We start from the raw sequence: 27,350 nt of genomic DNA, 5'->3' as shown, positions 1-27,350 counted from the left end.
GTGGCTTGTCTTTTCACTGTTTAATCAGTAGCTTTTAAAAATCAAACATTTTTAACGTTGATGAAGTTTGGCATCACCTTTTCCTTTTATGCATCATGTCGAAGAAACCTCTGCTGACCAAAGGGGACATGTGTCTGCACTTATGTTTTCTCCTGTAAGTTTTATAGTCTCAGGCTGTCCACTTGGGACTGACTTTTACTTCAGGTAAATGAGGACTTTGGGACTCTCTTCCATGGAATGCTCCGTTGGACACAAGCGAAAGTCAGGCCACCCTTACCCCGCTTGGGGAGACAGTGAACCTCCCAGCCAGGAGCGGGGACCACATGTCCCCTCACGCTCTGCACGTGCTGTAGGGCGGGACACACTGCAGCCCTGGGCCCAGTGATCACATGGCCTGCCGGCCACGGCAGCTCCTCAGAGGGAAGCAGACACCAAGCTCTGGACCACTGCCTGATTCCCCCAGGCTCTCTCGTGGTCACAGAGCCCAGGACGAGGTACACAGACGTGGTCCCTTCCCCAGGGCGGCTGCTTTTCCCACTACTAATCCCGACACCACCAGGGTCACTGCGGGCTTTGTTCCTGTAGCTGCGCATCTCAAGGTGAAAACCAGGCACCTCCCCACCCTGTCCCAGCACCAGTTCCTTCCTGGTCCTCAGAACTGCAGTCAAGGGTAATCAGTCAAAACCAGTGCAAGGAGCCCCAGGATCTTAAAGACAATCACGCAAAATTAGTACATTTATGGATTAGTATGAATGATCCCCTTTGAGTTTATATGTTAATTAACTGTAAAACTAGTGAGAAGGTAATACTTCATATAAAAAAAATTACTCATAAATAGATTTAATTCGTTATCAACCTTTGCATTTTCCAACGGATGTTAGAACACAGGGACCCAATGCTACAAGTGATACCGTGGAGACTAAGTAAACAGAAAGTACATAAACCGTATTTACAAAGCACGTGATGCTGTCTGCTTCTAGTATTTCGAAGAATGGCTCGCTCCCTATCTTTCTCCACTGTCTGGCCGGGTCTGTGCTGTACGTCTGGGTTATAACGTGCCTCCAGTGCTCCAGCTGGGACATTCTTCTCATAAGAGGCTCGATGCCCAATTGCCAGGAGCTCACAACTCACAGTGTTACCACAAAGACAGGGGATCTGTGTGTGAAATGCTTTCCCATTGTCACAAAAAGGATCAAATCTGCTAGTCTGTCAATATGAGATGAGAGAAAAAATAACTGAGGGATAATTTAAATTTATAAAACTGAAATACATATTAGTTAGGAAACTGACACAACACAACATTCAAAAATGGTTTTTTAGAGTCTAAGGTAATTTGTTGCTTATAACAAATTCAGAAATAACACACAGCTGTGTATGGTTTACTCAGAGTGGCTTCAGGTCACAGGCTGTGGTTGTGCGTGGCGTGGCCTGAAGGTCTCATACGGCTGTGACTCCCGGAAAGTTCCCCTTAGGTCTTTGCAAGGCTCTCCTCCCTTGAGAATGATAACTTACATGAACTTTTATGATAGTTTTTCGAAACAGAAGTAACCTAGGGCTCAGTCTCAGAATAAATGTCATATTAGGGATACCTACATTTTTAGGATGTTAAAAATAATAAGTATGTGGCTTTCATCAGCATAAAAAGAATATATGCAAACAAATTAAAACGGATAAAGTTACCACGTTTGTACGCAGACAAGGATGGGAACTGCATTTAGACGGAGGTTAGGTCATTTACTTTCTTCTCCTCTCCAGTGTTCCTGAGACACAGTTGACATAACATCGTATTATTTAGTCAAAAGGGTGCAGCATTTTCTCTTAGCAACTTTCCACTACACAACACAGCATTCTGAACTGTGGTCGCCAGCTGCACATTACATCCCAGGACTTATTTATCCCCAGAGCCTCTTATCTTCTAAGTGGAAGTTTGTACCTTTTGACCCCTTCACTCAGGACCCACATCACCCATGCCCGCTCTGGGAGCCACCCATCTGCCCTCTGTAGCCATGAGTTCTCTTTTATTTAGATTCCTCAGACACATGAGATCATAGGGGATTTGTCTTTCTCTGTCTGACCCGTTTCACTTATATTTGGGATACTTAAAAGAGAACATTTAAGTAAAGCCATTGTAATTTATTTATGTTGCAAAATTTGTCATCTTAAAACGCTCTCAATAGTTAAACTAAAATTTTTTTATCACGGTATGAGACTCTATCAAAGTTTGTCTGAAGAAAGGAATACTACATTTTACTTGTTACTTGTTATTTTGTAACTTAGGTGTTGCTGAGCAACCGAGCATAGCTAGGGTGTGAAGCTGGGCATGGTGTTGAAAAAAAATTACAGCGAACCTTGTGGCAGAAGATAATGCTTAACTCTTGAGACATTTTACAACATTCTCTCCTTCTATTTATTAATCCATTTTTGTCAGTGTCCTTCCTTTATCTGTTCCTTAAGTATTGGTATTCTATCTAAAATACAACACAGATGAACTTCTCTATGAAACAGAAACGGACTCACAGACATAGAGAACAGACTCGTGGCTGCCCAGGGGGAGGGGGTTGGGGGAGGGATGGACCGGGAGTGTGGGATTCGCGGATGCAAACGAGTACATACGGGACGGATAAACAACAAGGTCCTACTGTGTAGCACGGGGAACTATATTCAATATCCTGTGATAAACCATCATGGGAAAGAGTATTTAAAAAAGGATGTAAAAAATAATAAATATTCGTATTCTAAAAACTCATTTCTCAACGGGTTTTTTTCTATTTATTCACACCAGCTCGTGGGCGGGTCATTCACTTACGTGGTCTTAACCAACATCCCTCAGAGCCCACAGCCTATGTCTTCAGCGCCCCCTACCTTTTCGGAGGTTCATACTACGTAAGTATAAGCACAGGTCTTATCACAGAAGACATTGTATGATAAGAGTGCACTGATTATATACTCACATATACACATATCTCAGACAAGTGTGGTTTGCAGCATATAGTCTGAATCCACTTTTATTTTTTCTCTGATGCTCTCTACACATTTGTTCTTTGGTGAAAGTTTCATTCTATCTCTGGGGGAAAATTCAGGTGGTCCCCTAATTCCTTCATCTCGGCTTCAGGTAACAAGTGTATGTTAACTGGCATTTCAGAATGCCTGACTTCACGTCACCCACACAGCCCCAAACCCGACCCTCCCGGTCCCTACCTGGGGATGTGGCAGAGGCAGTCACGTACGGGGAGCACCATGTACCCCAATCCTTCTTCACTCCCTTTTCTTCTTATGACTCTCCTCTTACCTTCTCTCTTTTTAATGACTACCTCCAGTTTGGGAGTAGGTGAAGGATACTTAAGGGTGGGTGGGGAGTTTCTCACCACTCTGATGTCTGGCTGAGGACGGCTTTGTGCTGGGTGGGTTCATCAGGCTTTTAAAGCTTCATCTGTCTTTCTCCTTGCAGATCCTTTTATGGACCTTGCAGGGCTCCCTGGTGTGAAAAACTGCATCTCCTGGATGTGTGACACTTTCCTCTGCCATCACCTCAGCCCCTGCGCCCCTGGCGGTCCATTCTCTGTTGGGACTTACTCACTACTCCCTCTTGGGCAGAATTATGTTGGTTCTCACTCACATGGCTCAAATATTGTCCACAGTAGATATCCTTGTGTGTCTTGACTAAACACACGACTCCAAAGCAGCAGCAACTTTCCTTTGCTTTGACATCAAACAAGTAAGCAGCTCATGACTGTCTCTCACTCTCAGAGTTTCCTGGTGAAATTCAGACCAGAATCCAATTGTCTGGGAGCACATAGAAAACTGAGTGGTTTTGCTGACATCTGTCTCTCAATTTGAAGTGAAGGGAAGCACAAATTTATCATCTTCTTAGATAACGTTAAAAACTTTGGACAGTAAAACATAAGTTTGTTTTGAGGCAGTGAATGCATTTAGGGAAAGACATCCAAAGCAGTACAAATCGTTCATTATCAGCTTAGGACAGGGATCTGGGGAAGGAAACGCTTAGACAAGACTCACTCAAGGACTCACTCGGGCAGAAAGACCGATATCCCAGACCTGGTCAGTCACAGTAAGGATAGGGGAGTATCTTTCACTCATAAAAGGAAAGAAATCACTATGCAGCATCCTCTGAATTTTATATATCCCATGACCTATGAAATACTTAGCATACAGAAATCTTCAATTAAGGATGTAAAAATTATCATGGAAATAAATGTTTTACTATATGAAAATCATCTCCTTAAAATAATCTTTAGGGCTTCCCTGGTGGTGCAGTGGTTGAGAATCCACCTGCGGATGTAGGGGACATGGGTTCGTGCCCCAGTCCGGGAAGATCCCACATGCCATGGAGTGGCTGGGCCCGTGAGCCGTGGCCGCTGAGCCTGTGCTCCGCAAAGGGAGAGGCCACAGCAGTGAGAGGCCCACGTACCACCAAAAAAAAAAAAAAAAAAACAAAAAACAAACAAACAAACAAAAACCAAAATAATCTTTATAGGTAGAGATATAAAGTATTAGGGATGCCCACCAAAATACTTTTTCCTAATAATAAAGACATGGTTTTAATCATTACATCTCAAGATACTAAAAACCTGGGTAGATTTTTGAAATTTCCAACAGTTAGTGCCAAGACTAATATGAGTAAATTTGACAAAGAAATAATTTAATGGACAAAATATTTCTCCTGTGAGTTGGTATAGATTATCAATAACTCAATTCAAGAAAGCTTTAAATACGTGTATTAATCCCACTCCATAAAAGTTATTTATATTTATAAGAAAAGAAACAAAAACATTCAGAAACATGATAATAAAGGCAAAATAATGATTAGTAATTTGGGGAAACATTTCTAAAATCTTTAGCCAAGATGAAATAGGAAACTATCCTCTTTGTGCAAGTGTGTTTATATGTCTTTATGTGTATGAGTGTGTCAGAGGCAGCTATCACAGTCTACATGAATTATGTATTTGAACTAGTTTAATATTCCTTGAGTACTGAGAGATCCATTGGGAGGTTACACAAAGACTCAAAGAGCATAAGTTCAGAGCCCACAAAATCTATATTCAAATCCCAGCTCTACCACTTACTTATTGTGTGACTTCATGTTTTAACTCTCAACCTTCTTCATTATAAAGTGAAGAAAATAATACCCATCCCGTCCCCTTATCCTCTACATTCACCAATTCTTATAATCCTTTAGAGCACTGAAATTCCCATGAGACATCTAAAATCACTTTTAATAAATGCCTAGCAATGTCTCTTCTCTTCAAAGCTGTGTCAAAATTTTCTGAAAGGCAGAAGTTATCAAACACAAGGTCTTTATCATCGAAAATCATCTCTCAACATTCCTGAGTGTTTATGCCACTGTAGAGAATGGAGTTATTCACATCTAGAAGGTAGACACGTAGCAGTTCAGTCCCTCATCTTAGGGAAATGCAAGCCTATCTTAACAACTGCATCTGCTAAGGCAGTAAATATATCAGCATAACTGAGATTCACATAAAATCAATGTAAAACCATTCAAAGGAAAGCAAAAACTCATTACATGTAAATTTTGAAACATGGTCAAATTGACTGACGGATTGCCCTCAGTCAATGAAGGTTTAAAATTTTAAAGAGTACTGTAATACCAAAAAAAAAAAAAAAAAGAAAAGAAAAGAAAAGAAGACTGTTAAATTCAGGAAGGAAGAGGGGTAAACAGGAATATGTATTGTAAAATAAAGTATCATTCTAGCCCGCATTGGGTTCAATACACAGGTCTGGTAGACTCAAAGACAAAAATAAGGTAAGACAAAAATCCTCTCCTCAACCTGTCATTTAAATAGTTACTTTAGATTCTGTTTCCAGTAATGTCTGAGTAACATACACTGGACTGATTCTCCTCCTCATAAATTGTTCAACTCTGCACATAATTTTTAAAAAAAAGACAGGAAGGAACCAAAGAGTGCATAAGAAGCAGGGACACTCTGGTGGGTAACCCACACTTCGAGGAGGGAAGTTCTATGGAGTGAGTTCTCAGGTCTCACTGTTTTTCAGCCTGGGGACAGATCGGGCGTGGCAAATCACGCGAGAGACAAATGGTGGCAAAAGAATGCAGACATTCCAGCTTGGAAGAATCAAAAGACTGTTTAAAACTGCTGAAGATCTAGGGAGAAATTCGGAAAGGAAAAGAGCCAGAGAGCCTAACATTGTCTGCCCTAGATTCTGATGACCCATCAGACACGCACGCACGCACGCACGCACGCACACCGTGGACTCAACTCACCTCCGCTAGACGCTGCAAATCTGAACTGAGGTTAGAGCTGGTGCCCAAGAAATAGTTTTCATTTAGAGTGCAACAAAATTAATCACCTGCTGAAACAAAAAACCACTCAGTGGACTGAACTAACATAACAAAGCCTCCCACAATTGAATATCCATAACATCGGGGGCACCATCCAGAATCAGGAGATCTCTAAAGCACCAGGGAAATGGGACGTGTTCTTAAAAGAAGAGACGATCAACTGAGAATAGACCTGAGATGAACCAGCTGTTGAGTTAGCGGACAAAATTTTAAAGCAAATAAAATAGCTCTCTTTACTGAAGGAAAAAATATGCTTGTAATAATTGCAATGACAGGAATGATCAGAAGAGAGGTAGAAATTATAAGGAAGAACTAAATAGAAATTCAAGAATAAAATAACAGATAAAGCGACACCACTCTTAAAAAAAACATCACAGACGGAGCCCAGAGCAGAAGTGAGTTCACTGAGGAAAGAGAGAGACTTGTCTCTAGATCAGCCGCGAGGATCTATGGGAAGCACAGACAGGATAGGAATGAGAAGAGCCTCTGAGACCATTACATTACATCAGGGAGCGTAACACATGTAAGTCAAGCCCAGAAGAGAAGAGAGAGAGAGAACGGGGCAGGAGAAGTAGTCGGAGGAAAGGTGGTAGAAGTTTGGATAAATATCTACACTTACAGATTAAAGAGATGTAACAGTCCTCAAGCAAAAACACAAAGCAGGTCACTTCTAGTCAAACTGCTAAGAACTAAAGATAAACGACACATCACACTTAAACGATTCCATTAAATCCCGGTACCTCATCAGAAAGTAGAGAGTCCGGGAAGGGTTGAATGATATCTTTAAATGAGGAAAGAAAAAATGTTTTCAATACTTGCAAACATCCACATCCATTGAAAATATTCTTCAGGCAAGATTTCCCCGCTTCCACTGAGGGAGGAAGCTGAAAAGAGTATTTTTCTCACCCTACCAATAAGAAAAATACGAATAATCTACAAAAGCCACAATTTTTGGAGCTCATCAGGGACTCTGTGTCTCTGGGCAGTATAATAACTCAGGACCCATGACAGGCTCGTGGCTCCAGAAGGAGACGGTGAGAGCATTTGATCACCCGAGAAAGCCACCGAACGTTATATAGGCTAAGGAGGCGAACGCAGCCAAGATCTTCCATGAATTGCGGAAGGCTTAGTGCACGTCTACTCTGTGACAGCAAACAACCCCTGGAAGCCACAAAAGGAAGAGGAATCCATAAGCACCAACAGCTTTTATTCCACAGACCTCAGCGAGTGCTTTCAAGAAAGACACAGGGTGGGACAAGAGGCCCAGGAAAGCCACCTGAGAAGCAGAAGCTGCTGTGAGAAAGGATGAGGGTCCCACCTCTAACCCCCTTTCCTGTACCCCGCACAGAGCAAGCCTGAAGTTCCTGGGGGACAGCGGGAGCCTCTGTCACCCTGTGGACACAGCTGAGGATCCTTCACCAGAGGAGCGGGAAAGAAAAGCCCAGCTCTCTCTGAGGGAGAGCTGGACAATATTCAGGGTGCAGATCATGGGAGACCCCTGCCACCAGCGGAGGATCGGGTCTCTGAGAAGGTCCCACCTCGAGACCCAGGTACATGGTCCTACCTACGGCTACAGCTCAACCAGAACAGAAAGGGATGCTCCTAGGTCCGGGTAGCAACTGTCGAATACCGAGTATCAGCAGCCTGCCAGTGCGGGAAAGACCATGAACGGGGGGGACCTTCCCCGAGGCTGGGTTTCAAAGGAAAACCATAAAGAAGCCTGTGCAGAAAGAGGCCACGGCAACTGGCCCCACCACAGGCACAAGGCAGCACAAAGGAATCTGAAGCTTGAGATGCGGTGAAAGTGACAATAGTAAACAAAACCACAACCAAGTTCAGGTATGTGACTGGACCGACTTGATCACCTTATCAAAGGCCAAGCAAACCAGGAGGCAGCCTCACTTCCCGGCATAAATACTACTTACCTCAGTCTTCCTGTCTACTCAACGTGTCCACTTTTAACGAAAGAAACAGACATACAAAAAAGGAAGGGAAAATTTAGAAACATTGCTATGAGACGAAACACTCAATAGAAACGAACTCAGATATGACAGAGGCAGCAGCTATCAGAGAAGTAATTTAAAATGAATATGATTAATAGATTAAACGCTGTAGTATAAAAGGTCAAATTTGCATTAAAACTATAGGCAGAAACTATAAGAAAAAACCCTAAAAGATATGTCAGGAGGCGTAGAGGGAGGAGGAGGGCCAGGAGTACAGGGCATACAAGACCTGTACATCAGGGCTTCCCTGGTGGCGCGGTGGTTGAGGGTCCGCCTGCCGATGCGGGGGACGCGGGTTCGTGCCCCGGTCCGGGAGGATCCCACGTGCCGCGGAGCGGCTGGGCCCGTGAGCCGTGGCCGCCGCGCCTGCGCGTCCGGAGCCTGCGCTCCGCAACGGGAGAGGCCACAGCGGTGAGAGGCCCGCGTACTGCAACAACAAAAAGAAAAAAAAAAAAAAAAGACCTGTAGATCACTATCAAACAGACCAACAGAAAGTGACTGAAATGGCACAAGGAAAAGAGAGAGAAAATAGGGTAGAAGGAATATTTCAAGAGTTAATGAAGAATCCTCCAAATTAATGAGATACATCAGACCATAGAGATAAGAATCTTAGGGGACACCAAACAGGATAAGAACCAAACAAACAAAGACACAAAACCTAGACACATCAGAGTCAAAAACCAGTGATGAGGACAAAAATCTTTAAAGCAGCTTGAGGCAAAATACACTTTTCTACAGAGGAACAAAGAGACGAGAATGACCAGCAGACTTCCCAGCTGAAACCAGAGAAGCCAGCATACAAGGAAAATACTTATCTGTAACGTGCTGAAAGAAAATGGGCTCTTGACCCAAAACTGTTTACCCAGAGAAATTATCTTTGCAAAAGGAAGGAGAAGTACCTTTCAAGAAGCAAAAATGGGAGAAAATTTACTTAAAACAGATGTGATCTATAAGAATTGTTGAAAAATAGAAGAGTTCTTTAGGCAGAATAAATGTGATATTTGGTAGAAACTTGGATTGCTACAAAAAAGAAACCGAAGAATTCTGGATGTTGCATAAATAAAGATAAATATGAAATTCAGGGTTTTTAATTTCAAATTGTTTTAAAAGATAATTGAATGTCTAATCTAAAGGTATTAGCAATGCATTTGTATTTGTAGCATATGTAAAAGCAAAACATACGTCAAAATAGCACAAAAGATGGGATAAATTGAGAGCTGTAATTCCTTCTAATGGATACAAAATGGCAAAATATTATTTGAAGGTAGCTTGTGAAAAATTAAATTTGTATCTTCTAAATCCTAGAGCAGCCTATAAAAATCTTTTAAAAGGAGGTAAAGTAAAAGTAATCTCAAGAGCAGAGTCAAATGAAATCATAAAAATACTGAACTGGTCCAAAACAAGGCATTAAAAGAAAACGGGCAAAGAGGAGATGGAAAAAATAAAAAATAGCAAGAAAGCAGATTGTAACTAAACCATATCAATAACTGTATAAAATGCAAACAATCTAAGCATATCAATTAAAATACAAAAAAAATGCCAGGCTGGATAAAACCCGAGGCTCAACTATATATTATTCTAAAGGAAACCATTAAAAAATGGAATAGTAGATTGAAATTAATAGATTGGGAAAAAATATCATGCAAACACTAACGAAAAGAAAGCCAAACTGATTCTACTAATAATATATTTGACTTCAGAATAAGGAATGTTACCAAGATAAAAGGGGCATTATATAATAATAAATTGTTTAGTAAGAAGACAAAACAACCCTAAATGCACTTGCATCAGAAATGAAGCTTCAAAATACATGACAAGGGGATTTCCCTGGTGGTCCTGTTGTAAAGAATCTGCCTTCCGCTGAAGCGGACGTGGGTTTGATCCCTGGTCCGTGAACTAAGATCCCACATGCTGCGGGGCAACTAAGCCCGTGCGCCACAACTACCGAGCTCCCATCCTCAATGAGAGAGCCCGTTCGCTGCAAACTACAGAGCCCACGCGCTCTGGAGCCTGTACACCACAACCAGAGAGAAAAAACCCTCAAGTCACAATTAGAGAGAAGCCCGTGTGCTGCAACGAAAGATCCTGTGTGCCTCAACAAAGATCCCGTGTGCTGCAGCTAAGACCCAATGCAGCCAAAAAAAAAAAAAAAAAAAAAAAAGAAAAAGAAAAAGAAAAAACAAAACATGACAAAAAAATGAATGGAAGAACAGAAAAATTCCCAGATATATCTGGAGACTTCAACACTATTCTATTAAAAAAAAATCAGTGGAAGAAGTAGATGGAAAAGAGTATAGAAGAGCCGAACAAAATTTTCAACAAACTTGAAATAACTTCTACCGATAGAACACTCCAACACATAATAACAGAATACAGGCTCCTTTCAAGTGCATTTAGAACATATTCTGAGCCATAAAACGGACTTTAACACATTTGAAAGAACTAAAACGACATGAAGTATGACATCAGAACGTAACACAATTACGGGAGAAATGAATCACAGAGAAACTTTAAAAAAACAGAGAGGTTAAAGAGAAAATAGAGGCACAGCGAATAAATGTGGCTTAAATAATTGCTAAGATGTTATTTTAATTCAGTAAGGAAATATGATCTATTGCCAGAATCCTATCACACGCCAATAAACTGGGGATGGTTTAGAAATTTAAGTGCAAAAACATATACATTAGAAGAATATCCATGTCAGTATTTTCTTAGGGAAGTCTCTCTCACAAACTAAGAACTCTGAAATCAAAAAAGAGGTCGCGAGAACATATTTGCAATACAATAAAGATTTAAAAGGTTAAAATGACGGAGAGTAATCAGCTTGCTGCCACGTACTGTGTATAGTGTGAGATCATTTACATCAAAAATGTGTATGTGAATATATATGCTTGTGTGAGAGTAAAGTAGGATTGGAAACCACGTGTACCAGGTTGGTAACAATTTTCACCTCATGAGGGAAGGAACGGGTGGAGCTGGTAAAAGGACAATAATTCTCTTCATGTTCCTTCAGGTGCATTAAAAAAATAAGCACGTGTTACACATTATTAAAATATACACTATGAAAAATTAAATAAATAGGAAAGAACAATGTTATATATATGTTTCCTTCCCAGCTGTGATACATTAGAATAATTTAATACTCATTAATGTCTCAAAGGAATCCTCATAAAATTAATCGCTTTTTAATTGGCTAGCCTGTGGCCCAAGGACCGCTGTGGTATCTAGAATCATTTGTTGCCACATTAAATAACCTATGGCAGCTATGCGTTTGAGCTATTTTATTTCCTTATTATACTTTGTCCCTTCGTTTTTGCTATCACTTTTCTTGCTTTCAAGACATCTACTAAGCAAACATTCCAGGTTTTTGTGTATTACTCAACTGGCATTATTAGAGTAAAATTTGACAAAAATACTGCTTACTTATAAATGAATATATATGACATATATATGGAATGTGAAACTTTATGTTTTGTTTTCTTTTTCTGTACAGATTTTAAAAAAATCTCTGTTGGCTTTTTTTTGGGGAGGAGGGTACTTTATCCCTTTTTTTCTAGGTTCAAATAGTTCAAATTACTGGTTAAATGTGCTCTGAACACCCTACATGATTATATTTTGAAATTAAGGTATTTATTTAGTTGAAAATGGAATTTAATAAAATTGGCAATAGTTCACTTACTCTGTGAGAAGCATCCAGCAGCCTACTTTTTAGTGATTCCCAAAGTTTCAAAGCTAATAATGATTCCCTCTATTTGGAATACTACACTTCCTAAAGACTAGAGCTTCACCAAAATTTAGTGCTAGTAAATTCAACTGGATAATTTCCCAGGTTATAATAATATAACAAAACATTTTTATTATCATACATCATTCACTTAGCACCTTATTTTATATTTATCGTTTCAATCTAGCTAAATAGGAAATACATAATTTCTATCAAATTATATCTAAGTATTAAGACAATACCTTAGTAGTACTAAAGTGTACAATTAAATTTTATTATGGAGAGAGTTATTGGATCTACCTACTAAAAGAAGAAAATGCAGGTAACAGACCAAACAAGCAATGACCTGAATTTTCATTTTATTACTTGAAATAAAAGAAACTGTATCCACCAACTTTAGAGATCTTTGTTTTCAAAAATGAAGTTCCCTGCTATACCTAGAATGCTCCTGCTTACGTTAAAATGGGACATCGTTTTTAAGCCATCTGATTCCAAATTCAACCTTCCTCTCAGTGTGAAGGCAGCAGACATAAAGCGTGTCATCTTGGTAAGAAATCAGAATGTGTTCATTTCCCTGGGCGTTAGACTAGTCTCTCACCTTGTCTGACGACCGAGCAAAGAATTTGGTGGGTAGGAAAGCAAAAGTAAGACGTTATCTTAATGAATCCTAGTCAGATTGTTAATCTGAGGAGTTTGAATATGATTCTGATGCCCAGATGCTTCCCGACTGACAAGAAGAAAATTAATGTAGTATCTCTTTCAGAGAAGGACAGGCATACATATACACACACACACATACACACAAAATTGTAACCATATTAACAAACAAACCTTGGAATAGTGTTTCTGTTCTTAAATTTTGGGAGATTTAGATAACGAAACAAAATATATCAAGTATACAGTTTAGATAGGCACAACATATATACTGAAAAAAGGCTCAAACAGTACTTTCATGGTAGGATGATAACAGAGTCAGAGGCCAAATAGATCTATTTCCTTCACCTTCTCATAAAATACATTTTAACTTTTTTACCATCTTAGGCGCTTTTCTATGGTTATTCCTTTGTGACAGCTCTAAAATATACTCAAATAAAACGTACCAAAGAAGGCTGATTTTTTTAACATAAAGTAGACTTAAGTTGTTAAAAAATAACGGCAAACTTTACCAGCTTGCTTAATTTCTTAAGAAGCTGTAACATTATTGATCTTTTTTGTCAACTGAAACCACTTAACTGTGTAATATTTACAGTATCCAAGATTCAGATAAACAGTCAATTCTTCTTGGGTAATGGCTATAAAATCCTTTATGTAATGGCTGTGATGAAATCTGGTCAATTAAAAACTCAGGTTAGTGTCCTATTTTGTGTTCAAGAGTTAAGAGTAACTACTAAAATAACCAGGAGGAAAACAAACCCACTATTTTTCACCATACCTTAAATTATTTTGGGCAGCGTGACAAGATGTTTAACTAATGTAAAATGCATAGCAGCATTAATTTGGTAGCCAGTGTAAGAGGCTGGCAAGTTCCCCTTCCTTATAAAGCACAGTCCACATTCTGGGTTCACTGCCTTATAAAAAGTAGGGTACCTTCTCGTTTAAGCTTCATCAAGTCTTGACCCGTCTATTTCAATCCTGCTACAGTCAGAGATTTGCCCTCCTGGAACCTGCCTGTTCCAGCAAACATGGGAAAGCAGCTACAAGCCACGTTATCACTCTTCTGAAACGAGACCAATTTTTAGATGAAAACTTGTAATTAGATTTTAACTTCTTCACTAAACAACTTGTTCCTGGGTCCCTACTGTGTGCCAGGGCTGTCTTTCTGGGAGATGGGGATCCCACAGAAGAAAGTTCCTGGCCTCACAGAGCTTACGTTTCACTTGGAAATGACAGAAAACAAACTAGGAAACATCTGTATATCACGTAGTGACATATGCTATAAAGGAAAGCAAGCTTGTGTTGCTGTTTTACATGTGATGGGAGTGCAGGCCTCTGAGGCTGGATATTTGGGCAACAAGCTGATGGAGGTGAGTGAGGACAGACCCCCGGGGGGAGCGTGTCCTAGGACCTCAAAACAGCAAACACAAAGCAAGTGTTTCTGATACATTGATCAACAAATCCTGTGAGACCTCCCAGAACCCAGAGACATCAGGGCAATGGTGAGGGCACTACAGCCCTTTGTACTAACAGTTCTTAGCAATCTGGCTTAAGGGTAAGAATGAGGAGGGTGCATTCCCCACTTTGCATTCAGCTAAGGACCAATGAAAGGCTCTGCTAGTAATATACAGTGAGCTGGGCTATAAGACTCGGATACAGGAAAACAAGGGATTTCATGGCTTGATCTGAATTTCTACTCATCGTAACAGTGCAGAAAAATTTAAATTATATATATATATAAAATAATAATAAAGAACTTAGACTACGCGAATATGCAGATTACATAGGCAAAGCAGAGTAGTGAATTTCACACTGTTTGAGGACAGAAAGCACTGACAGAGCAGACCCACGGGGACACCAGTCTCCACTCTCCAGCGCCCACACCTCAGTGGCTGCCAGCGCCATCCCTGAACTCATTCTCTGACTTTTACTGTCTATTAGTCTATAAGGTTAGATCAAGCAGATGTACGTTATTTTGTAAGAAAATAAATATTCTATTCACAAGCAGTCTAACAACATAGAAAGTAAACTCTATATTTCCAGACAGTAAACAGGGGCCATTTTTATGAAAATTACCTTTGATGTAAACATCACTAGAGATACAGATCCATGAAAAGACAAGTATCCATCTCAAGGGTAACACGGTACGTGTTAAACAACAGATACTGGCACTTAAGCATACTTATTCGCACGACCAGAAAAATATACACGTCTTGGCCCTCCCTTACATATTCGCCCCTGGCAATAACGTTTCGATGTTTGAACGCACACAAGAATTTTTCTCTGAATTGCCTTCCCGATCTGTCACTCTTTCTAGGTTAAACTGCAAGTTGGCTGGTGAAGCAGCAGGCAGGTACTCTGACACTCAAAACGCAGTGACACGCCCCCCCCCCCCCCCCCCCCGCGGATGGACTTCGTTCTCCTGTCCCCTCATTGTCCAGCGAGTGTTGCAGTCTAAAGGTGGGGTGCAGGTCAGGATGGGGGCTTCCCGTCCCCGCGGAGGGACAGACTAGGGGTCCGAGGATGCACAGGAGGGGACGGACTCTGAGAGCCTGACCGCAGACACCCGTGCGCTCTGGGGAAGGCGAAGACCCACTCCCTCTAGATCTGGCACCGCGGGCTGGGCTCCACGATGGGGGCCCAGCTAAGGGACCCGCGGGGGAAGTGGCCTCTTTCAAGGCTCAGAGACCGGGGGCCTTCCTGATGCTTTGAGGCAAAGCCAAAGGGAGGCTCTATCCCAGCCCGTGACAGAAGGCTGCCAGCGAAGGGCCGGCCCCCAGGGAGCAAGGTCGGTGCATGGAAAGGACCCAAGAGCCGGCGGGAAAAAGCAAAGACTCGCGCAGCTGAGTGAGTGAGCGGACAGCCCGCTTCCATGCGCGCGCGCGCGCACACACACACACACACACACACACACACACGTACTTCCGGGCGCGCAGGTTTAAAAGTACACAGCTGCTCTGCAGACCGGAAACCGTAACTTCCCGGCTAAGCCATCCCGCATGGGCATTGCAGGTGGGCAGCAAACCAGCGGCCCCGACGACACGTCAGAACGAACACAGACCAGAGCCGTGAAAGGGCTGAAATTCTGAGCAACGCAGAGGCGGCTGCAGGGTCTGGCTTTCCTGCTTGGTGGGTAAGTGGGTGAACCACGCGGAGAAACATTTCCCAAGTCCTCACTTTTGCTGCCTCAGAATCCCCACCAACCTCCTCCCCGACAAAGGGCCTTCCAGCCCTGCTCACCCCTTCCTGCAAAGGAAAAGCCGCCTTCTGTCTGATTTGAGACGCGAGGCATTCTCGCCATCGCAAGGGTCTTCAAACAAAGTCTCCCTTTGCTTGGTCTGGGTTTGTTCCCTTTTCGTGTGTTTCCCCCCGAGGCATGGACGGTTGATCGGATGCGGATCCCACACGTCTGAAGCGAGGTCCTGCAGGGACACCCCGCCTCGTGCTGGGTGGTGGGCAGGGCGCGGCGGCGGCAGGCTTCGCTCCGGGTTTGTTCTTACTGGACGTTTTTATGGTGTCCTGAACGCCCCTTGGGCCGCACTGTCTTCACGCAGGGCTTCTCTGCCCGGCCCCGACCCTCCGGCCCTGCGGTCACTCAAGCTCAGGGCTGCGCCCCAGCAGCGGCAGGTCTCGAGGGCTTCAGGGGCTCCAGGAGGCTTCAGGGGCTTCCTTGAGCTAAAAAAGCTCATTGTGTTAAAAATATAGTTTTATCCTAAGATAAAATTTACCCTAAGATAAAATTTATCCTAAGACTAATTTTCAAAACCTGTATAAGATAAAATCTACACAGACACAAAAAATAATAAAATGTTCCCCCCAAATGTTCCCTGTCATGGTTCCTGCTGGCTAATATTTAAAGGGTGTATTTATTCACATAATAATTTAAAATTACTCTCAAATATTATACGGGTACAAAACTCCAATGTGATTTCTTTTGTTCTCTAATGACAAAATTTTCTCGGATTGCTGGCCTACTCTTAAAAAGAGATTGTAAAATAAGTTTTTCTTTGTCTTCTGGGCAATCTTCCTGAATGGTAAACATTCTGTGTCTGATCAGAATATTTTCCTGTGCCTTATGTTTATCTTAATTATTAAAAAACACCCCAAATACAAGTCTGCTCACTGTCATACTGAAGACTCAGAAGCCAACTATGTACGTTTACAAGAAAGAAACTAAGTAATAAAGACCGACAATAAAATGTTAGTAAGTATATAAGGCAAATGTAATAAATTTGAAAGTAGGAGTGGTAATATTACTATCCGATAATGTGAAATCTATGCTAAAAAGTGGTAAGTGGGGTAGAGTGTAATAAGAAGCATAATTAATGGATAAAACAGAAATAAATCCGTATTATCTAAAAAATGGAGCAGCAAACACATACAGCAAAAAGCACAAAAAGTACTAGAAGGACCTATTTAAATACAATTATACATGTAAGCCATCAATATGGATTTCTCAGAATTAAACATATAAGCTGACGTAACTGAGGACGTTTTTTTGTTTGGTTTTGTGCTATGGACTGAATTGTGTCCCCCCTCCCGCCAAATTCATGAATATGAAGCTCTACCCCCCAAAGTGAGGGCATTTGGAGGTGTGGGCTTTGGGAGGTGATTAGGTCATGAAGGGAGAACCTCATGATGTGATCAGTGGCCTAAAAGACAGAGTTCGGATCTCTCTCTCTCTCTCTCTCTCTCTCTCTGCCTTGTGAGAAGACAGCTGTCTCCAAGCCTGGAAGTGAGCCTTCACCCAGACCCCGATCTGCCAGCACCTGACCTAGGACTTCCCAGTCCCCAGAATTTGAGAAACAGATGTCTAGTGTTCAATCCACCTGGTCTAGGGTATTTAATTATAGTAGCCTGAGCTGACTAAGACGTTTTATTTTGTTTTGCTGTGCAAAATCCCCGCCAACCGTTGCCAATATTTTGTGATCAATTCACTACTAAAAAAGGAAATAAAATTAGATTAACAATGAAATGTAACAGCATGCTCACCACAATGAACAGTTATAAAGAATGGTAGTCATTTTTTCACTGCCAGGGATGAAGGCAAAAGTTAACTCTCGTGCTTTGCTGTTAGAAATTAGAAATGCCCTAAGCTTTTTGCACAGCAGTCTGGTAGCATCTATTATTGTTTATAATTTGAAATGTGTGCACATCTTGACCTATTACTTCGACTACCTGGAATCTTCCTTATAGAAATAAAAGCCTACCAATTAACCACAGAATTGACTGAGAAGGAGAAAATAATGCAAACAGTAAATAATCATTCCTAGGGGAACAAGTACTTGATTAAATTATGGTATATCCACACAATGTAGTATTTTGATGGCTTCTTTGCTTCATGCATCCATTAATTCTACTCAATTTTGACGTCAGTGAATGCTATGTGTCAAATTATTCTGCGTTCTGATGATACAATGGTGATCTCTCATTTATGGTTGTCTAGTGTGCAGAGAGAGAGAAAATACACAAAAAATGTGTAGATGAATATTATAGTAGACGGTGAGAGATGCTATGGAGGAAAAACAGGACTAGAAAAGAGATGGTGAGGCCAGTACTGGAGGGCCGGTGTCACGAGAGGCTTCACCCAGGGGTAGGCAGGTCTGAGGAGCGGAGGGTCTCAGCCACTCCCCATCTAGGGATTTGTCTTATCTTTTAACAGCTTCCTTTTGGAGATTTACTCCCTTTGGCCTCTGACCCCTTCAGGCTCTATAAATAATCCCCTACGTACCGTTTCACTGATTCTGCAAAGACATTCAACTCCCAAAGAGCTTCCTGTTAATTCACCCACAATATTAAAGCTGTCTCATTTTTTGTAAGAAAAAGCCAGAAAGGGAAATAATATTTAGGAATGTGTACAGTTAACCAGGCATTGTACTGCGCGTCCTACAAGCTCTCCTTTTATCCATTTCCAAACACAGGAGGGATTATTAGGCTTAACTAAGCTCAACAGAGAAAGGTGAGAGTAAGCAATAAAAATATTCAAGTATGAGTACTGGGAGAACAGGTGTGGACACGAATCAAAAAAGTCAATATGGAAGGATCTGGAACAAAACTTTACGTTATACGGGACATGAATACAGGGGCAAACACACTTTATTATTTCCATTAAGTAAGATCAGGCATCTTACTTACTCTCAAGGCATCAAAAAATTAGCTTCTGCCAAAAATTTAAACGATAATTCTGGAGACAAGCCTGGAAGCGCTCCTATGAGGTAGGGAAATACTGTGGTTTCTGAGGACTTCCTAAGAAGAAGCATACAGATGTGGCCACCACACGTTCACACACAATTATTATGTCTTTCTGTGAAAGCTGAATGAAAAATAATTATTACGTTCTTTTGAACATAAATACGATCCATAAACACCAAGCGTTGGGATTACAGAAAATTCCTTGGTGACGAGAAAACAAATGGGGCATTTTAGGAAACAAAGATTAGGGATGGCTGGGCCCTCTTATCACGTGATTCTGTTAGAAACGGGTAGCTGAGGGTTGCGAGTGGGAGTTCATGGCCTCATGGCAATAAGCAGCGGGCACTGGGCCCTTCTCTGCCAGCCGGACGCTGACCCTGGTCATTGTCCCACCTTTGCCCCTTGCATCTTAGAGCAAATGAGGCGGTCTTGGAAAGCTCCCCCAAATTAACTCAGGTTTCAATATCTTTCTTTTACGTGCATGAAAAATGTTATAGATATTTTTTAGCAGTGAAAAAATATAAAATGAAGAGTTCATAAAATGATTCATAGCAAGTGCACTATTTCAGGTTGCAGTTCCTATTTCTAAGAAATTAAAACACTTTTATATAGATTATATAGATGAAAGAATCATGTAAGATTCATTTGGCTCTTATTTCCTTCTTTCTTTGATGAATTTGATTTGCAGCATGGTAAACATCCTGTTTCTACTGACATACTTGGGTCAAACCAGAAATGAGTAAGGTGAAGGAGGGCTAATCGTGTTGTTTAAAAATCTAAGCTCTTCAAAATTATTACCTTTGCTCCCCGTGTTGTTCTACTCTTTAGCACCTCAGCAAAAATACTGAAAAATATTCCTACTCTTTCAATTCACCTGGAAGCTCAATGCTGTTTCTAATTCCTTTTCCAATCGGAGTTGTCACAAATGCTTTATTTCCTTGCAAAATACATGTTATGGCTGAGCTTGGAAGCAAAAACAATGTTCGGACTTCTGTTCGGCATCTAAGTAAACAGTAAACTTTGACCTAAGTGATTCACTGGACATAAAATCCCTTATCAAAGACAACGACACACATCAAATTTAGAAGCCTTACTGCTTCTCTCCGGCCGCAGCGATGCTCTCGTCTTCTTGTTCTGGCTTCCACTCTCATGCAGGGCCTTGAACCAGTCCCGCAGTCTGCTGGCCATCTCCCTGAGCTCCAGGTCACTGCAGGCTGAAAACAAAGAGGAACAACACAAAGCCTGAAGAGTCACTGAGCATCTTGTCAGCGCTGGTCTCAAATTATTCCAATACCTAAAAGGTAACAACAACTAAAAGAGGAAAACTAATACAGTTGCTAATTGTGCTTTAGCCTTGAAAAACGAAATATGTGTTTGCAACATAACAAGATGTAATATAACAGTAACACTTCTTTAATAAGGAAATATGACTAGTGGAATTCTGCTTGCACTCTTCAGAGGTTCTCCTTGTTAAGATCACATGGATCTAGTCATAATATTTACGTACTGAACACATCATGGGAAGATGCTGGTGGATCGTCTGGGGAAATAAGGTCCTGAAAAACCAAAATGAATACTTACACATTTATTATTGGCTCTACCTAGTATAATAGCTTATGATTTATCAACCTGCATGAGTATGTGCAATATATGTAGGAATTATCAAATATAAATATGTGCTGTTTTTATTTGGTTTAATCTTAATCCTATATATTTTTTTGAGCACAGAAAAGGAAGAGCTCTTATTTGACATTAGGAAAGATTGGAAAATATTTAAGAAAATGATATCATATTTCTGTTGTAAAAGAAAGATGTTAGTAAACTTTGACATTTGGACTTAAATTAATTCCTCCTTTCAAAATATTGTTATTTACCAATAATTATGTTCTTAAAATTAGTCTATACAATAAGAGTAGCAGAATATATTTTACAAATATGTATGTGTGTGTGTGAGACTAGTGCTAAAATATGGTATGTCAAATTCAGTAATTTGTTGCCAAAATATTTTGAAAACATAAGAAATACTGATTTATATTGTTACCGGAGACGTCATTCCTCTTCACGTAACTAATGTGCAATTTCCTGAACCAAGTGCCCTTTAACAGACTCCTCCTGTTCAGTTTGTTAAAAACAATAATTTACACAATGATATTAAAGTGTACATTACTCTTCATATATGCTATACACATTATATTACAATATGTATTATATATAATGTAACATGTACAACATAAAAAATATAGTATCGTGTACTGCAATATAATTTAAGAATCTAAGACCACTTCCTGGTAGTAAATAAAACTGCAGATTAATAGGCCCTCCCGGAACCCAGTGAGGTGGATGGCCCATATCAGCAAATCACTGTGACATTTCAGGACCCCGGAGGCGTAAAACAAGACCCTGAAACAGCTGTGGAGGGAGAGCGACATAAAGTGCCGTGTGCAAAGAATAAAGACTTGGAATGTCTTCAGACTTTTCAAGAGTAACACTGACAGGCAGCAAGACAACTGGAAAATTACTTCGCAGTTTATACTGGGAATCCTACATCCAGAAAAATCAGGTGGGAGAGTGAGCTAAAGACATGTGAAATATATAAGATCCCAGGATTAACCACCCACATCACCTTTCCCCAGGAGCTGCTGGAAGATGTGATCCATCAGAGAGAGAACTGATGACTGGATGTGAGACACAGGAAATATGAGCCTTAGGAGAGAAGTTAGGCGGTTTCTGGGACAATGAGAAAGAGGGTCCCAGGACACGTGCTGTGGGTTTGAGCATCGCTGGTCAGGGGTTAGGGCTGCAGGATTTAAAGCTATCATTTCATCCAGGGAAACAATGAGCTACGTGAAGGTGGAAGAAAACATCACCTTTACAGGTCATGTCCAGGCTGGCTGAGGCTGAGGGACGGAGACAGAGTCCCTCTCATGTGACCGTGGACACTCCAGCCCGCAGCTCTGTGCCCACAGACATGGAGGCGAGAGTCTACTGACTCCACGAACCGCTATGCAGAAGAAGACGAAAGCCCACCTGAAGAAAGGCATTCTTCTACATAAGCACATGTGCTCATTCAGCTGACACGCAGCTCTGGAGGGAAAAGACAAGGCTGATGAGGCTAGTTCTCTCCAGCAGGCAGAACCAGATGAAGGAAGGAAAGTGCTGTGAGGGAGTCTTATGTTTACCGTTCATCTCTCTTTTCCTATTCAATTGTGTGCTTAAACCCCTATTAACATTCAAAAATTAATAGAAAGTTCTAAATTTCTTTCAAGAATTAATTACAATGCTTCTAAGACTTCACCCAGCATTTCTCTCTCTTAAAAATTATCTTGCAGGTGTACCACACACACACAAGCTTCTTTAAATTGCACAACATCATTTGTTCAGCACTTCTCTAACAGCAGGGGGGTTAACAGCACTGCTCATCAGCAGTGGCCGGTGGGATAAGCCAGGGACATCCACCCCCAATGAAGCTCTGAGTCATTAATACGTTAAGAAGGTCATTATGTACAGACCTGGAACAATACCTACACTACAGCTTCTGGTGAAAAAAGATGAACACAAAAGAAGTTTGGTACACTTCCTTTTGTATAAAAAGGGAGGAAAATGTGTTTGTTCATGTATGCCTAAAATATATCTGGAAATACACAGGAGAGACTGAGAAATTTTCACCTCTGCAAGGGGGATGGGGGAGAGGAGATCCAGGTTGGTGGAGATGTCTGTGTATGTACATTTATACTTTTATTTTATTCTTTATTTTTTCCCACCCATATGAGAGTCCTTTACTTATATATTTATTTATTTAACTTTCATCTATAATTTTAAACATTACAGCATGTTAATTCATTACCTACTTTAAACAAATAAACATTCAAAAATGAATTTTAGTTCTCCTTCCTTTACCCACCTTATATTTTTCCCAAACCACACCTAGCAAAGAGCAAAGTTTCATCCAATAAAATATCTGCTGAGAATGACAAAAAGTCTGTTGAAAGATGGCATAAATTTTCTTTTATTGTGTTATTATTTTAGTGATATAGTGCTTACCATGTATATCTAATGAAATGTTTGTAAACATGTATGATTTTTATGAGGTTAAGTAATTTACATTTAAAAATAATACCATTAAAAAAATTTCCTCATATATGAGACATTACACCGCTTTACTGTGTGTCACACACAACTTAAGTTTCAACAGAAGGTTATGTATGTCTTGTAATAGAACATTCTAGGAATTTAGAATACTGTGGTAAAAATAATAATGATATGACAACAGCAGCTAACACTACACACTTACTGCTAGTTCTTTACAGATATGAGCATGTTTAATCCTTATAAAAACTCTATGAAGATTATACTACTAGGAAGACTTTCTAGATGGCAGAGGAATGAGACGTGGAGATCACCTTCCTCCCCACAGATACATCAGAAATACATCTACATGTGGAACAGCTCCTACAGAACACCCACTGAACGCGGGCAGAAGACCTCAGACCTCCCAAAAGGCAAGAAACTCCCCACGTACCCGGGTAAGGCAAAAGAAAAAAGACTAAACAGAGACAAAAGAATAGGGACGGGACCTGCACCAGTGGGAGGGAGCCGTGAAGGAGGAAAGGTCTCCACACACTACGAGCCCCTTCGCGGGCGGAGACTGCGGGTGGCGGAGGGGGAAGCTCCGGAGCCGCGGAGAAGAGCGCAGCCACAGGGTGTGGAGGGCAAAGCCCAGAGATTCCCGCACGGAGGATTGGTGCCGACCGGCACTCACCAGCCCGAGAGGCTCGTCTGCTCACCTGCCGGGGCGGGCGGGGCTGGGAACTGAGCCTCGGGCTTCGGTCGGATCGCAGAGAGATGACTGGGGTTGGAGGCGTGAACACAGCCTGAAGGGGCTAGTGCGCCACGCCTGGCCGGGAGGGAATCCTGGAGAAAGTCTGGAGCTGCCGAAGAGGCAAGAGACTTTTTCTTCCCTCTTTGTTTCCTGGTGCGCGAGGACAAGGGTTTAAGCGTGCCGCTTAAAGGAGCTCCAGAAACGGGCGCGAGCCACGGCTGTCAGCGCGGACCCCAGAGACGGGCATGAGACGCTAAGGCTGCTGCTGCCGCCACCAAGAAGCCTGTGTGCGAGCGCAGGTCACTCTCCATACCGCCCCTCCCGGAGCCTGTGCAGCCCGCCACTGCCGGGGTCCCGTGATCCAGGGACAGCTTCCCCGGGAGAACGCACGGCGCGCCTCGGGCTGGTGCAACGTCACGCCGGCCTCTGCCGCCGCAGGCTCGCCCCGCATCCGTGCCCCTCCCTCCCCACGGCCTGAGTGAGCCAAAGCCCCCGGATCAGCGGCTCGTCCTGTCTGAGAGAAGAGCAGATGCCCTCCAGCGACCTAAGCACAGAGGCGGGGCCAAGCCCAAAGCTGAACCCCAGGAGCTGTGCGAACAGAGAGGAGATGGGGAGATCTCTCCCAGCAGCCTCAGAAGCAGCGGATTAAATCTCCACAATCAACTTGAAGTGCCCTGCATCCGTGGAAAACCTGAATAGACAGCGAATCATCCCAAATTGAGGAGGTGGACTTTGGGAGCAACTGTAGACTTGGGGTGTGCTGTATGTGACTGACCAGTTTCTGATTTTTAGGTTTATTGTAGTTTACTCTTTAGCGCTTCTTATCATTGGTGGATTTCTTTATTAGTTTGGTTGCTCTCTTTTTTTTAAATAATTACTTTAAAAAAATTTTAAATAATATTTTAAAAAGTTTTATTTTAATAACTTTCTTTCTTTCTTTTCTTTTCTTTCTTTATTTTTTTTTTCTCCCTTTTTTTCTGAGCCGTGTGGCTGACAGGGTCTTGGTGCTCCAGCCTGGTGTCAGGCCTGAGCCTCTGAGGTGGGAGAGCGAAGTTCAGGACATTGGACCACCAGAGACCACCTGGCCCAACATAATATCAATTGCCTAGAGCTCTCCAAGAGATCTCTGTCTCAATGCTAAGACCCAGCTCCACTCAACGACCAGCAAGCTCCAGTGCTGGACACCCCATGCCAAACAACTAGCAAGACAGGAACACTACCCCACCCATTAGCAGAGATCTGCCTAAAATCTCAATAAGTTCACAGACACCCCAAAACACACCACTGGACACGGTCCTGCCCACCAGAAAGATAAGATCCAGCCTCATCCACTAGAACACAGGCACCAGTCCCCTCCACCAGGAAGCCTACACAACCCACTGAACCAACCTGACCCACTGGGGGCAGACACCGAAAACAATGGGAACTACAAACCTGCAGCCTGCGAAAAGGAGACGCCAAACACAGTAAGATAAGCAAAAGGAGAACACAGAGAAATACACAGCAGATGAAGGAGTAAGGTAAAAACCCACCAGACCAAACAAATGAAGAGGAAATAGGCAGTCTACCTGAAAAAGAATTCAGAGTAATGATAGTAAAGATGATCCAAAATCTTGGAAACAGAATGGAGAAAACATAAGAAACGTTTAACAAGGATGTAGAAGAACTAAAGAGCAAATAAACAATGATGAACAACAAAATGATGGAAATTTAAAATTCTCCAGAAGGAATCAATAGCAGAATAACAGAGGCAGAACGGATAAGTGACCGGGAAGATAAAATAGTGGAAATAACTACCGCAGAGCAGAATAAAGAAAAAAGAATGAAAAGAATTGAAGACAGTTTCAGAGACCTCTGGGATAACATTAAAAGCACCAACATTTGAATTATAGGGGTCCCAGAAGAAGAAGAGAAAAAGAAAGGGACTGAGAAAATATTTGAAGAGATTATAGCTGAAAACTTCCCTAATATGGGAAAGGAAATAGCCAAGTACAGGAAGCACAGAGAGTCCCATACAGGATAAATCCAAGGAGAAACATGCCAAGACACATATTAATCAAACTATCAAAAAGTAAATACAAAGAAAAGTATTAAAAGCAGCATGGGTAAAGCAACAAATAACATACCAGGGAATCCCCATCAGGTTAACATCTGATGTTTCAGGCAAAACTCTGCAAGCCAGAAGGGAGTGGCAGGACATATTAAAAGTGATGAAAGGCAAAAACCTACAACCAAGATTACTCTAACCAGCAAGGATCTCATTCAGATTTGATGGACAAATTTAAACCTTTACAGACAAGCAAAAGCTAAGAGAAGTCAGCACCACCAAACCAGCTTAACAACAAATGTGAAAGGAACGTCTCTTGGCAGGAAACACAAGAGAAGGAGAAGACCTACAAGAACAAACACAAAACAGTTAATGGTAATATGAATGTACATATCAATAATTACCATAAATGTAAATGGATTAAATGCTCCAACCAAAAGACATTGACTGGCCGAATGGAAACAAAAACAAGACCCATATATATGCTGTCTACAAGAGACACACTTCAGACCTAGGGACAAATACAGACTGAAATGGAGGGGATGGAAGAAGATACTCCATACAAATGGAAATCAAAAGAGACCTGGAGTAGCAATTCTCATATCAGACAAAGTATACTTTATTATGAAGACTATTATAGGAGATAAAGAAGGACACTACATAATGATCAAGGGATCAATCCAAGAAGAAGTTATAACATTGCAAATATTTATGCACCCAACATAGGAGCACCTCAATACATAAGGCAAATGCTAACAACCATAAAAGGGGAAATTGACAGTAACACAATCATAGTAGGGGACTTTAACACCCCACTTTCACCAATGGACAGATCATCCAAAATGAAAACAAATAAGGAAACACAGGCTTTAAATGCACATTAAACAAGATGGACTTAATTGATATTTATAGGACCTTCCATCCCAAAACAACAGAATACACTTTCTTCTCAAGTGCTCATGGAACATTCTCCAGGATAGATCATATTTTGGTATCTTGGGTCACAAATGAACCTTTGGTAAATTTAAGAAAATTGAAATCATATCAAGTATCATTTCTGACCAGAACGTGATGAGATTAGATATCAATGACAGGAAAAAAAAATCTGTATAAAATACAAGCACATGGAGGCTAAACAATACACTACTTAATAACCAAGAGATCACTGAAGAAATCAAAGAGGAAATTAAAAAATACCTAGAAACAAATGACAATGAAAACACAACGGCTCAAAACCTATGGGATGCAGCAAAAGCAGTTCTAACAGGGAAGTTTATAGCAATATAATCCTACCTCAAGAAATAAGAAACATCTCAAATAAACAACCTAATCTTACACCTAAAGCAATTAGAGAAAGAAGAACAAAAATACCCCAAATTTAGCAGAAGGAAAGAAATCATAAAGATCAGATCAGAAATAAATGAAAAAGAAATGAAGGAAACAACAGCAAAGATCAATAAAACTAAAAGCTGGTTCTTTGAGAAGATAAACAAAATTGATAAACCTTTAGCCAGACTCATTGAGAAAAAAAGGGAGAAGACTCAAATCAATAGAATTAGAAATGAAAAAGG

The 27,350-nt window shown here is 41.3% G+C and overlaps 1 protein-coding gene across 5 annotated transcripts in view; it reads right to left on the bottom strand.

The window, feature by feature from the left end:
• SPOCK3 (SPARC (osteonectin), cwcv and kazal like domains proteoglycan 3) overlaps positions 1-27,350 on the bottom strand; it is a 414,509-nt gene that overhangs the window by 25,350 nt on the left and 361,809 nt on the right. For 3 of the 5 annotated variants that reach the window (XM_067040090.1, XM_067040088.1, XM_059071952.2), the window contains one exon: positions 20,008-20,127. The exons of the other annotated variants lie outside the window; for them this stretch is intronic. In XM_067040090.1, the coding sequence (XP_066896191.1) occupies positions 20,008-20,127 (120 nt within the window). The remainder of the gene's footprint in view (positions 1-20,007; positions 20,128-27,350) is intronic. 5 annotated transcript variants of the gene reach the window in all.

The sequence above is a fragment of the Kogia breviceps genome, chromosome 8, assembly GCF_026419965.1.
Source record: "Kogia breviceps isolate mKogBre1 chromosome 8, mKogBre1 haplotype 1, whole genome shotgun sequence".
NCBI classification, from domain to species: Eukaryota; Metazoa; Chordata; class Mammalia; order Artiodactyla; family Physeteridae; genus Kogia; species Kogia breviceps.
The sequence above is the reverse complement of the archived record's forward strand: the minus strand, read 5'-3'. Positions and strand labels throughout refer to the sequence as shown.